Genomic DNA, 14,263 nt, shown 5'->3' on the forward strand with positions numbered 1-14,263 from the left:
CCGAAGAGCGTTATTCCCGAGCCGAAACGCTGCCCGCGAGGAGCCCGGTTTTGTGAAGATCTTCCAGATCTACGGAGAAACACCTCTTCTACAAGCCGTAGTGCTGCCCGATCATCTTCTGATCAAGTGAGTGTGTAGTTATTTTCATTCCAACACAATATTATGAAGTATTTTCTATAAAATACGTGTTATGTGTATATATTTGGTTGTTATACGTGTGAGTGTATATTCACTCTCTTCTATCTTACAGATCTGATGTATTCTCTATGAAATACGTGTTATGTGTGTATGCCTCATCTGTTATGTGGAATATGTGTTGATTAAAACATGTTATACAGGTTTTTAAACTATGTATAAAAACGTATATTTTTATCTACTAATATGTTGGGTAGAACATGGGTAGGTAATTGGTGTGTAATAAACAGATGAGAGGCCTCGGTGTTATTGGTGTTATTGGTGTTATTCTAGTCATTCAGCAGAGTATGGATGACGACCACGGACTATTCTAGACTGTCCTGTGGAACACTAGCAGGCTCATTACCTGTAGGTGTTGTGAACGACGTGTTCACCGGTGTACTCTATCCCCCACATGGTTGCCTTTAGGATACTTATTGTTGAGGAAGCCCCTCTGCAGTAATATCCGTCCCGATGAAAAATCCTAAAATAAGTTCCTTATAATAGACGTTATTTTTAGGAACGTAAGGTGAGGATAACGGGAATGGGTAATCGGGTTTATTGTTGATGGTTGAAATTAAATATAATTATTGTGGGTTTGAAAACCCTATATGCTCACCAGACTCCCAAGCCTGACCCACTCAGTTGATTTACTTTACAGGAAGTGGCGCAAGAGCTTAAGATGGGCGAACATCAAGTTGTTTTGTTTACAAGTCTGTATATGTATATATTTGTTGAATGACTTGTAATGTTATCGTTTATGCTTTATGATCTGTATCGGAACATGACATCCCGACTTTTGAATATGAAATGAAATCATATGTCTTATGAAATGTTTTGATAAATATCTATTTTATCATGTTTTGTTTTTGGGAACAAATTCCGCATCTCTTTTAAAATTAAAAGGATTTACTCTGAAAATTATTTTAAAAAGCATAAATGAAATCGGTCTTTTCTGGCCGAGATTTTGGGGATGTCACAGTTGGTATCAGAGCATTAGTTTAAGCGAATTAGGAATTTGTAGGATTTCTAAACTTAAACTTAGCATTCTAAGTGGAGATTGCGAGGTGTGTGTCTGTTGGATTTTAGACACGAGCACTAGTTTATTTTAGGAAAGTTGCCTAAAATGCTTTTATGTGCTAAATGTTATATGTTGTCATATATGATATTATTTGTTCGGATCTATGGTTTGTTGCCAACCGGATCTGAAGGTTTATGTGTTTAGGATTCTAAGCGTATGTATACGATATTAGAACTAGCATGTAATCGTTTGGAGTAATAAGGTGAAATTATTCGGTGTATAGATCAAAATGGTGAGAACAAGAAGCGGAGTTGGAAATGCTAATGAAAACAGGAATCAACCGCCTATAATCGAACAAGTACCTGTCGTAGCTGCTGCACCTAAGCCGATAACAATGGCTGGTGTACAAATGATGATTCAAATGATGTTGGATCGTCAGATGGAAGAAACAAGACGCCTACTTAGGCAGAATCGTGAAGAACCGTCAATTCAAGCGGAAGAGCCCGAGGAGAATGGAGGGCAGTCTGAAGGAGAAAACTTTAGTGGGATCATTGGTCAAGACGAACAACCAGTGGTTAGACGCAATAACCAGTATGGAGGAAATGATGGTCGTGGGTGCAAGTATAAGGATTTCATGGCATCCAAACCACCATGCCTATCCGGAAGCCCGACGCCGGTACAAGTTATGGACTGGGTCTCTGAAATGGAGACTATGTTTGAAAGTTGCGAATGCAGCAACAGGCAGAAGACCGCTCTTGCGATCCCTCTGCTAAAATCTGGCGTGTTGAGTTGGTGGAAGCTGTTAGCTGACTCTATGCCCAAGGGAGAAGCAAGCAAAATGTCTTGGGAAGACTTTCTGGAACAACTAAAACTGCAATACTGCTCCGAGCAGGACCTTCTGGAAATCAGTAATGAGTTTCAGAATTTGAAGAAAGGGAAATTGAGCGTTACTGAATACGCTACAAGTTTCACGGAAAAGATGAAGTTTATCCCATATTTGGTGCCTACAGAACTCTCTAAGGTCAACAAGTTTGCCCTTGGACTACCAGCGGACTATGGTCCAATGGTTAAGCAAGCAACCACATTGAAAGCCGCCATCTGGGCTGCTAGAAATGTTGAGACCCAGATCAGGGAAAAAGGTCTAGAAAGGTCAGAGGTTGGTGAGAAAAGGAAAATCGATGGATTTTCAGGGTCCAGCAAGAAAAGTAAATTCTCGAAGTCTAGTTCGAGAGGAAGTGGAGGAAAGGTAGAGGCAAAATGGTGCGACAAGTGCAAGAAGAAGCATCATGGGAAGTGTGGCGGGGAAACCACATGCTACAAATGTGGAAAGCCAGGGCATTATGCCAACGAATGCACCTTCACCAAGAATGTTTGTTATGGTTGTGGTGAGGAGGGGCACATCGCAAGGGATTGTCCGAAGAAGAAGGAGGCAGCAAGACCCAACATTCCGCCAAAGCCAAAGGCGAGAGCATTCCAGATGACACTGGAAGTTGCTAAAGATGAAGCTGATGTCGCTTCAGGTACCTTTCTCGTTAACAAAATGCCTGCCCAAATTTTATTTGATTCTGGAGCCAACTACTCCTTTATATCGCATGAATTTGGTAGAAAACTAGCTTTGCCTATTGTGAGACTAGATAATGCTTTATTAGTCGAAGTTGCTAGTGGCAAGATTGTACCTGTTAGCCATCACATGAAAAACATTTTAATTGATTTGAATGGGAATAAGTTCCACGAGGAATTATTACCTATAGAACGTAATGGTTTCGACATCGTTTTGGGAATGGATTGGCTTAGTGCCAATGATGCCGAAATTTTATGCAAGAAGAAAATAGTGAAAGTGAATCCGCCTGGAAAGGAATCGTTTATGGTGTATGGAGATAAACGCAGAGTAAATTCTGGAATCATTTCCCTAATGAAAGCCAGAAAGTGTTTGACCAAGGGATGTACATCATATTTAGCATTCGTGATCGATGCTAAGAAGGAAAAGAAGGTGATGCAAAATATTCCTGTTGTGTGTGATTATCCGGAAGTATTTCCCGAAGATCTTCCTGGATTACCGCCCGATCGACAAGTAGAATTTCGTATTGACTTGTTGCCCGGAACAACGCCAATTGCAAAAGCACCTTATCGATTAGCACCGACGGAGATGAAGGAGCTAATGATGCAACTTCAGGAGTTATTGGACAAAGGTTTCATTAGACCTAGTTCATCACCCTGGGGAGCTCCGGTGTTATTCGTAAAGAAGAAAGATGGAAGCATGAGGATGTGCATTGATTACCGAGAGCTGAATAAGGCAACAATAAAGAATAGATATCCGTTGCCGAGGATTGATGACCTATTCGATCAGCTACAAGGTTCAAGTTATTTCTCAAAGATCGACTTGAGGTCAGGATATCATCAGCTAAAAGTAAGAGAGCAGGATATAGAGAAGACTGCATTCAGAACCCGATATGGACACTATGAGGTTTTGGTTATGTCGTTTGGACTAACCAATGCTCCAGCAGCATTCATGGATTTAATGAACAGGGTTTGTAATCCGTTCCTTGATAAATCTGTGATAGTGTTCATTGATGACATTCTGATTTATTCAAAAAGCCAAGAGGAGCATGGCAGACACTTGCGAGAAGTTTTGGAAGTCTTGAAGAAGGAGAAGTTGTATGCGAAGTTCTCCAAATGTGATTTTTGGATTCGAGAAGTCCAATTCTTGGGTCACGTGGTCAACCAAGAAGGTATAATGGTTGATCCAGCAAAGATTGAAGCTGTAATGAAGTGGGAACAACCGAAAAGTCCCACGGAGATTCGAAGCTTTTTAGGATTAGCCGGATATTACCGAAGGTTTATCCAAGGCTTTTCTTCGATTGCTAGTCCATTAACAGCTTTGACCCACAAAGGAGCTACTTATGCTTGGAGTGATAAGCATAAAGAAGCATTCGAGAAGCTAAAGAAGAAACTATGCGAGGCACCGATACTTTCTCTACCCGATGGAGTTGAAGACTTCGCTGTTTATAGCGACGCGTCTGGTGTTGGATTGGGTTGTGTTTTGACCCAAAGAGATAAGGTGATCGCGTATGCATCTCGACAGCTGAAAGAGCATGAAAAGAACTACCCGACTCATGATTTGGAGTTGGCAGCGGTAGTTTTCGCTTTGAAAATATGGAGGCATTACCTCTATGGCACGAAGTGCAAACTTTTCACTGATCATAAGAGTCTCCAATATCTCTTTAGTCAGAAAGAATTGAATATGAGGCAACGACGCTGGCTGGAACTACTTAAAGACTACGACTGTGAGATACTTTACCACCCCGGTAAAGCCAATGTTGTCGCTGATGCTCTTAGTCGGAAAGTCAATCTTGAAAGGAGAAGGCCAAGAGCGTTGAGAATTGAAGTTGTCTCGACTATTTTGGAAAGTATAAAGAAAGCTCAAGAGGAAGCTTCGGAGAAGAATGACCGAAAGGAGGAACGTTTGGGCAAAACGTTGGTGTTCGGTGTAAACAGTCACGGACTGAAGGTGTTCCAAGATCGGATTTGGATACCTAAGACAGGAGGAGTCAGAGATCTTCTGATGGAAGAAGCTCACAAGACCATGTACTCAATTCATCCCGGTAGCACTAAAATGTATAGGGACCTGAAACCCTATTATTGGTGGCCAACGATGAAGCTCGACATTGCGAAGTATGTGGCCGAGTGTGTGACTTGTGCAAGAGTCAAGGCACAACATCAGAAACCGTACGGGAGTTTAGAACCATTGCCTGTGCCTATGGGTAAGTGGGAAGACATTACTATGGATTTTGTCACTAAACTGCCCAGAACAAAGAATGGTCACGACATGATTTGGGTGGTCGTCGATCGATTCACTAAGAGTGCGCATTTCATAGCAGCCAATGAGAAATGGTCTATGGAAAAGCTTGCGAATTCTTATGTGAAGGAAATTGTGAGACTTCACGGTGTTCCGCTAACAATTGTGTCGGATCGTGATAGTCGTTTCACCTCAAGATTTTGGAAAAGTCTACAAGAGGAATTGGGTACCAAGTTGTGTTTAAGTACAGCTTACCATCCGCAGACTGATGGTCAGAGCGAACGGACGATACAAACACTTGAAGATATGCTGAGAGCGTGTACCTTGGAATTCCTAGGTAATTGGGATGAACATTTACCTTTGGTAGAATTTTCCTATAATAATAGTTTTCACTCGAGCATAAAGATGGCACCTTATCAAGCCTTGTATGGACAGAAGTGTCGTACGCCGTCTTGTTGGCTTGAGGCTGGGGAAAATCAGTTTATGGGGCCGGAGATAGTCCATCAAACTGCTGAAAAGTTGAAAATAATTAGGGAGAGAATGTTAGCAGCTCAGGATCGTCAAAAGAGTTATGCTGACAAAAAGCGAAGACCGATGACTTTTGAAGTTGGAGATTCGGTTTTGCTTAAAGTCTCGCCGTGGAAGGGACTTATAAGATTTGGAAAAAGGGGAAAGTTAAGTCCAAGGTTTATTGGACCGTTTAAAGTTCTTCAGAGGATTGGGAACCAAGCTTACAAGCTCGAACTACCAGAAGAACTGAATGGAATTCATAACACTTTCCATGTGTGTTATTTGAGGAAGTTCACGGGAGAAGTTCCCGACATAATTCCACTTTCAGAGTTGAGAATCGATGAGAACAAAAGGTTGATTGAGGAACCGGAGGCAATTGTTGACCGAAAGACTAAGAAATTGCGACGTAAGATGGTGGAGTTAGTGCTTGTCCGATGGAAACACACGAATGGGCCAAATCTCACCTGGGAGACGGAGAGTGACATGATGAGTCGCTATCCGCATTTGTTTGCTGGTGTGTGATTCCGGGGACGGAATCATTCTAAGGTGGAGAGAATTGTAACGCCCGTGTTTCTAGGCTTGCCATTTTTAGCAATGTAATAGTCTAGGTTAACCTTTGTAACCCCAATTTGAAATAATAAAAATATATTATTTGTGAATTTGTGATTTATGTGTTTATTTTCTTAATTATTATAATTTAATGAATTAAGAATAAAATAAGCGTCAAAATTTAAGTGTGAGATAAGCCCGACATCTTTGCATAAAGTTTTAGTGGTCGAAACAAGGATTCCGGAGATATAAGGAACGCCAAAATCCGAGTTATAATGAAGAAGTTATGACCTGTCGAAGTTTCGCGACAGAACCGACATGACGTCGAGTGACGTAAAATATGAATTTAAGATAGAGCGATATTTAGCCTTAGCGATCTAAACGAAAGTCGTAGATTTCGTTAAACCGAGAGCGTGCATAAAAGGAACGCCCAAATCTGACTTCGTATGAGGAAGTTATGATTTTCTGAAGTTTCGATATGGCAGTATGCAGCCCGAATACTCGATTTGAGATCGAGCGGTTTTTAGCTGAAACAATCTAAATGAGAATCGAAGATCTTGTTGTTAGTAGCGAAGCAATGAAAAGTTAGGCGAGAACGGACGTCAGACGAAGAAGTTATGAATTTATAACAAAGTTTTTCTGTCCCGGCCTTCTAAAAATAAATAATAAAAATAAAAGTCAAAATTAGCCGACGGAGTCTAAATGAAAGTTGTAGAGTATGGTCTGACCTTCGCGTGGATATAAAGAACGTCGAAAACGGAGCTCGTATGCGAAAGTTACGCAATTTAGAAGTTTGACAAGTCAATTACGCCCCGCGTAATTTGTGTACGCCCCGCGTACTCAGTCGGATGCAACTTGTCTGACCAATACTCGAGTGCCACCAGTCGACGCACGCAGTGACGTCAAAGTACGCCCCGCGTACTGAGTACGCCCCGCGTAATTTGAGTACGCCCCGCGTAATCCCAGACCCAGCAGCCTATAAATAGAACTCGAATTCAGCCATTTTCTCTTGTTCAAACTCTTCTCTCTCTCAAAGTTTTGCCTCGATTTGCGTGCCAATCATACCCCAAAGCCCCGGTAATATTCCCGAGCCCCGAAGTAAGATCCGAAGCCCCGAGGATCCCGAAGAGCGTTATTCCCGAGCCGAAACGCTGCCCGCGAGGAGCCCGGTTTTGTGAAGATCTTCCAGATCTACGGAGAAACACCTCTTCTACAAGCCGTAGTGCTGCCCGATCATCTTCTGATCAAGTGAGTGTGTAGTTATTTTCATTCCAACACAATATTATGAAGTATTTTCTATAAAATACGTGTTATGTGTATATATTTGGTTGTTATACGTGTGAGTGTATATTCACTCTCTTCTATCTTACAGATCTGATGTATTCTCTATGAAATACGTGTTATGTGTGTATGCCTCATCTGTTATGTGGAATATGTGTTGATTAAAACATGTTATACAGGTTTTTAAACTATGTATAAAAACGTATATTTTTATCTACTAATATGTTGGGTAGAACATGGGTAGGTAATTGGTGTGTAATAAACAGATGAGAGGCCTCGGTGTTATTGGTGTTATTGGTGTTATTCTAGTCATTCAGCAGAGTATGGATGACGACCACGGACTATTCTAGACTGTCCTGTGGAACACTAGCAGGCTCATTACCTGTAGGTGTTGTGAACGACGTGTTCACCGGTGTACTCTATCCCCCACATGGTTGCCTTTAGGATACTTATTGTTGAGGAAGCCCCTCTGCAGTAATATCCGTCCCGATGAAAAATCCTAAAATAAGTTCCTTATAATAGACGTTATTTTTAGGAACGTAAGGTGAGGATAACGGGAATGGGTAATCGGGTTTATTGTTGATGGTTGAAATTAAATATAATTATTGTGGGTTTGAAAACCCTATATGCTCACCAGACTCCCAAGCCTGACCCACTCAGTTGATTTACTTTACAGGAAGTGGCGCAAGAGCTTAAGATGGGCGAACATCAAGTTGTTTTGTTTACAAGTCTGTATATGTATATATTTGTTGAATGACTTGTAATGTTATCGTTTATGCTTTATGATCTGTATCGGAACATGACATCCCGACTTTTGAATATGAAATGAAATCATATGTCTTATGAAATGTTTTGATAAATATCTATTTTATCATGTTTTGTTTTTGGGAACAAATTCCGCATCTCTTTTAAAATTAAAAGGATTTACTCTGAAAATTATTTTAAAAAGCATAAATGAAATCGGTCTTTTCTGGCCGAGATTTTGGGGATGTCACAAAATGAATGGATTAAGTCTAGGAAAGCTATCTTTGTTGGTAGACAACTTAGAATCATAAGATTAATGATATTAGCATTAAGTTAATCAACTTAGAAAATAGTGAATATATATCAAATTTCCATTGCACTTCATATGAATTAACTATATTTTTATAGTGATTCGAAAATCTAATCAAATGTATCTTGTAAATGCTAGTATCTTATTTACTTCAGAGTTACTTTGCTTTATCTATTTATTTTATTTAGTACACCTCGAGTCCTTTTGGGAAGGAAGTCAATTCACCAGTGGAAGCACTTTTTGACATGAACATTCAGATTACTAATCTACCGATTGGTTATGGTCGGTATGTTTTGGTCACTCACTTCTTCATGGGTGGCAATGTTCATAGTTAAGGGGAGTAAAGAATATGTATATCAAAAGGTAATCATCAGTATTTGAGCATGAACATTAGAGTTTTAGAAAGAGAGGTTTTCAGTCCTGTGAAGTTTATCGTTGGGGTCTGATTCGTGGTAATGGTGATGGAGTTTCCGGAGTTTCGTGATAATGGTGATTTAATAGTTATTTGAACATGAACTCTAGAGTTTCGCTAAGATTTAGTGTGTTATTTGATGTTTTGCTCCCTTTGATAGTTTGATGTATGGAGTTTGGATAACCCCATGATCTTTATGCAATAACCTACTCTAGATATGAGGTATGTGTGGAGTAGAGAGTACGTGAAAGATCTCTCTATACTCCATGCACGAAGAAAAACGGAATCTTGGACTTTTGGAATCTAGGTTTTATATCTAGTTGGTTTAGGGTCTTCTAATGGATAAAGTATTAAGAAATCATTAGGATCCAAATTTGAGAGTGGGAAGCTTGTACTTAATAGGTTAAGTTGAAAATGAGTTCCAGAATCAAGTACAACATGACACAGTGATTAAAGCATCGGGGGTCTTTGGATTTTCCTGAGGCACGTTCGTTTTAGTTTTGAAATCGATAACTTTGTCCGATAGTGGGCATTGGGTGCCTAGGAAAGGGCGCGGGGGGCGTATTGACCTAAACTTTGACTTTTCGAATTTTTGGATAAGTTTAACCTTGGGTCAAACTTTAGGGTTTTGGGTCTTAGACTGAGATTTGACCTTTATTATGTAACGACCCAATTTTTACGTCCGAAAATTTCATTTTAAAATATTACTTTAGAAAACATTAATAAATAAAAACATTGTTTGATCACACCATAACACATCGTAACCATGTTCTAAAAGGTCAAACCATACATCCCATCAAAATATCATAGTACAATCCCAGTAAATCTCGTAAATGCGGAAACCGAAGAGTGTGTGTATGACGTGCCGCTACCGCGCCGGCTCCTTCCCCTTCGGTGCAGAGGTACATGAAAACAAAACTATAATCGTAAGCACAAAGCTTAGTGAGTTCCCCCAACGTACCACATACCACACAAACACATAACATACGTACTACCAGGCTATTCTGGGGTGCCTGACTACCCGGTACGGCCATTCTGGGGTGCCGACCTACCCGTGTCAAGCCATTATGGGGTGCTGACTACCCATGTCAAGCCATTCTGGGGTGCTGACTACCCATCGGTCCTAACAACCGATCCTCGGGGACTGGTCCCCTCCCGCTACCTCTATCGCATAACATAACAGACCAACATACAAGCATACCATCACATACAGTCAGATAGTTCTGGGGTGTCTGACTACCCAGCGGTCCTAACAACCGAACTCTACTACTATTGCATATAACGTATCATGATAGCATATAACATAACAGGTAATAGCAAACCTAGATGATTTCACAAAGACAATCATCTATCATACGTCTCCTACTGGTGGGCCGGCATTGTGGCCTTAGACCCACCGCTACTGGAAGGTAACTCACCTCAAAGTAGCTGCTGAACTGATTGGGAACTAACTGACTGCTGCTGCTCCGGGAGTCCTCCGGCTGCAATTCCCACAACATACTCAATCAAACACTGCTAACTGTCCTTTAGGTAAAATGACCATTTTACCCCCGGTCTAGCTCTAAGTCAATGCTAGAGTCAACTTTCAGTTGACCCGACTCGCCGAGTGGATCTCCACTCGCCGAGTCCCTAGCAAACTATTGTCCTGGGTCCCTGGTTCTACTCGACGAGTTGGGCTATGACTCGACGAGTTCATCTTCTAACTGTCATTCAACTCCTTCATCCTACTCGCCGAGTTGTATGAACAACTCGTCGAGTTCATCTTCATCCGAAGAACACTTTATGCTAAGACTCGCCGAGTTGTATGAACAACTCGCCGAGTCTGTTCTTGATCTATGAAGATTGCCTTGGACTCGCCGAGTCAGGGCATTGACTCGCCGAGTCCTAACATGGGTGAGTTCAGCTCCCAACTCACCGAGTCACCCCCTGTGACTCACGGCTCGACTCGATACATCATGAAGGGACCAAATCGGTGACTCGCGACCAGACTCGCCGAGTCGCCAATACGACTCGCCGAGTCGCCGCCATGCATCCACCAAATACACCGATTTACTCGATTCCAGTCCATGCCATTCATAGATCTGGACTTCTAGGACACAAATCACACGTAAAGTTTCCAACTTTACGTGTGGATATTCACTAATGTGGATTTTAGGGTGCAAAATGCCTCAAAAGGGTAGATCTAGGATGAACAAGCCACATGGGGCCATAAAGCTAACAGATCTGAGCTCCTGGAGCTCAATCTTGCCTAGATCTAAAGGTTAATCCACTTATTACGAAACATTAAGCACAAACAAGCTTGAAGAATTGCTCAAGAGTGTCTCAAATGGGATCTTAAGCATAGAAACAAGGGAAAAACGAGATATACCTCAAGGAAAATGTTGAAATGACACAAAGATGGCTGATCTCCTTCTCCTCTTCTTGATCTACTCCTCTTTCTCCTCAAAACCTTCAAGAACACACCAAGAACACTTCAATCTCTCAAGGAAATAAGGGAAAACGATGTTGGGGGAGTTCTGGGGGTGAATGGGGACGAGTTGGGGCGGAATGAGGTTTAAAAAGGGTGCAAACCCTTGAAACTTAGGGTTTCATCCAGCAGCGGTGACTCGCCGAGTCCCGGATATGGACTCGCCGAGTCACCCACTTAAACGTGTCCTGAGTCTCGTCCCTACTCGGCGAGTCGGACCTTATGACTCGCCGAGTCCAAGGCTAAAATAGGGCAATGCTTAAATAAAATCCACATACCGGAAACCAGGTGCTACATATTAAATGTCTAGGTGCTTCGTGAAACCGACCTTTACATTATTCACATTCAATTGTGATTATCCAGTTTTCTGCGAAGTGAGTTTTTGCAATATACTATGTAGCACACTAGATGTCAATGTATGCATGTTGTTAGTATGTTTGCATTCTTCGTTGGGTAAGACCTGTTGGATTGGGCCCATTATGTAGGGTTGGGCCCATTATTAATGGTGTAACTTGTTAATTAGAGTTGGTTTATTATTCTGTGTTGTATGTGGTATTTAGGGAACTCACTAAGCTTTGACTTATAGTTGTGGATTAAATGTTTTCAGTTAATTCTTCGGATCCTGGGAAGGCGAATGTGTGACTAAACACACACATCAACAATTTATTATTAAAGACTTCACCATGTTTTATTTATAACTCTGGTTTTGGATTTTGGTTTATAAAAAAACAGTTTTATCTTGATTACAAGTATATAAAATTGGTATTTTTCTCTATTTAAAAATGAAAAAATTATTGTGAAAATTAGGACGTTGCATCTTCTTTAATAAATGAAGGTTTTTTTTTACCACTTGTCACATTCTCATTCAATTTGCTACATGTCATTTTGTGGTTATTTTGAATTAATTTTTATTCCATATTTTATTAAATTCCATATGGTATTTAAATTTAATAATAAATGCATCTCATTAATAGACTTTCCTTGTAATTTCAAAATTTTAAAATAAAATGTGATTAATTTTCTTTGATTATTTTATCTAAATGATTTGTTTAAATTTAAAAAAAAAAAAACACTTTAATTTTAGTAATTCAATATTTTTTTTTCATTTTTTTATAAATTCAAAATTTTCAAGTGTTTATACATATTTAATTATTTTAAATACACCCATGTATTACATGGGGCTCACACCTAGTATTTACTAAAAAAAACTGCAATCAAGTATGTCGAGGTGAAAAAATTATTACAATTAGGACGTTTCAAAAATCTCCACCCATATGTATGATATCTTCTAATCATAACAATAAATAACCAAATGATTCCTTCCTCTTTGAATCGATCACTAGGAATATCCTAAACCCCTTAGACCACCAAATCCCATCGACAACCATCTGCACTTTATAGCTACCATTGAACATTAGAAACTACTGGCACATTGCCTTTCATTGTTACTGTATTCTCAAATGAAGAGGGAATATCTCTAATTGTTGCTTAATATAGAAATTTTTGCCCGATTTCTCCATTGTTTTTTATTTAAGACATCCAACCAACCTTTACCCCTCACCCCTTAATGTCCACAAAGCTAACTCGATTACAGAGGTTCATAGATTCACCCGAGATAATATTACTTTCAAAGCTAGCAGCAGGGCCGTTCCAAGACAGTTTGAGGTCTGGGGCAAAATAAAAATATGGAGCCCTTCACGATAGAAGGGCAGCACCTACGAAATTTTTCATTAATTAGAAAAAAATAATAATACAATTTTATTGTATATATAATACAAAATACAACATTTTATTTGAGTTAAAGCTAAAATAATTATTTAAAATGACTTAAATATATGTTTGTTCCTAATAAAATGTTGTATTTTGTATTATATATACAATAAAATTGTATTATTTTTTTTTTTCTAATTAATGAAAATTTTCGTAGGTGCCACCCTTCTATCGTGAAGGGCCCCATATTTTTATTTTGCATCAGGCCTCAAACCGTCTTGATGTTGGAAATTCTATGTCTCACGGATACTTTGTCAAAACATCTTCAAAAAAAAGATCAAAATATTTTGGAAGCGACTTCGTTAGTAAAAGGGACGCAGAAAGCATTGCTTGTTTTTAGAAAAGATGGGTTTCCACAAATTTGAAAGAAAGTATGTGCTTTTAGTGAAAAGCATAATATTAGAATTGTGGACATGTCAGAATATTATGTTACCCCACGAAAACGTAGGATCAATAAGACTAATCAACATCATTTTGAAGTTGTGATTTTTAACACGATTTTGGATATGCAAATTCAAGAATTTGGGGAAAGATTTAGTGAAGTTGGCACGAAGCTGATGGAGAACATGGCGGCTTTGAGTCCTTGTAACTCATTTTTTGGTTTTGATAAAGCAAAGTTGTTAAAGTTAAGCGAGATATACAAAAACGATTTTGACGATTCAGAAAGGGTGCAACTTAATGGGCAAGTTGATATCTATTATCACTCTTTGCTCCATGATGAAAGATTTTTCAACTTGAAGGGAATTGCAGACCTTTCTCGTTTGTTGGTGGAAACTGGAAAGCACTCTTTTCCTTTGGTTTATAGATTATTAAAACTAACTTTGGTTTTGCCCGTCACAACCGCAACCGTTGAACGGTGTTTTTCTGCGATGAAGTTCTTGAAGACCGATTTGCGTAATAGAATAGGTGATGATTTTATGAATGATGCTTTGATTTGTAGTGTAGAAAAAGAAGCACTAGAGAATGTTAAGACTGAAAATGTAATTAATCGTTTTCGTAAAATGAAAGAACGAATAGGTGAACTTTAAAACGAAGCTTTGTTATAGAAGTTGCAATTTATATCTAATAAAATTTCGGTTTATATATTTTTTGCTTATTTTATATTACATGATTTTTTTTCTCGGGATACCCCATTATTTTGACCCTAGCTCCGCCACTGATTAGGTAACAAGCAACTACTCAAACCGATATAAAAACTATTTATTGTGTTTATATTGTTTTTTAAATGA

General features: G+C 39.4%; 1 protein-coding gene across 1 annotated transcript; it reads left to right on the forward strand.

The window, feature by feature from the left end:
- Positions 1-13,447: 13,447 nt before the first annotated feature.
- On the forward strand, positions 13,448-14,062 carry LOC145035442 (uncharacterized). The gene has a single exon (XM_078983987.1). It carries the CDS (start codon positions 13,448-13,450, stop codon positions 14,060-14,062), a length of 615 nt encoding a protein of 204 aa, XP_078840113.1.
- The last annotated feature ends 201 nt before the right edge of the window (positions 14,063-14,263 follow it).

Source organism: Lactuca saligna, chromosome 3, assembly GCF_052625555.1.
Source record: "Lactuca saligna cultivar CGN05327 chromosome 3, ASM5262555v1, whole genome shotgun sequence".
Classification (NCBI taxonomy): domain Eukaryota; kingdom Viridiplantae; phylum Streptophyta; class Magnoliopsida; order Asterales; family Asteraceae; genus Lactuca; species Lactuca saligna.

What these genes read in the sequence shown, in the direction of transcription:
- LOC145035442 (XM_078983987.1), top strand. Translation starts at nt 13,448, where the DNA reads ATGTCAGAATATTATGTTACCCCACGAAAACGTAGGATCAATAAGACT.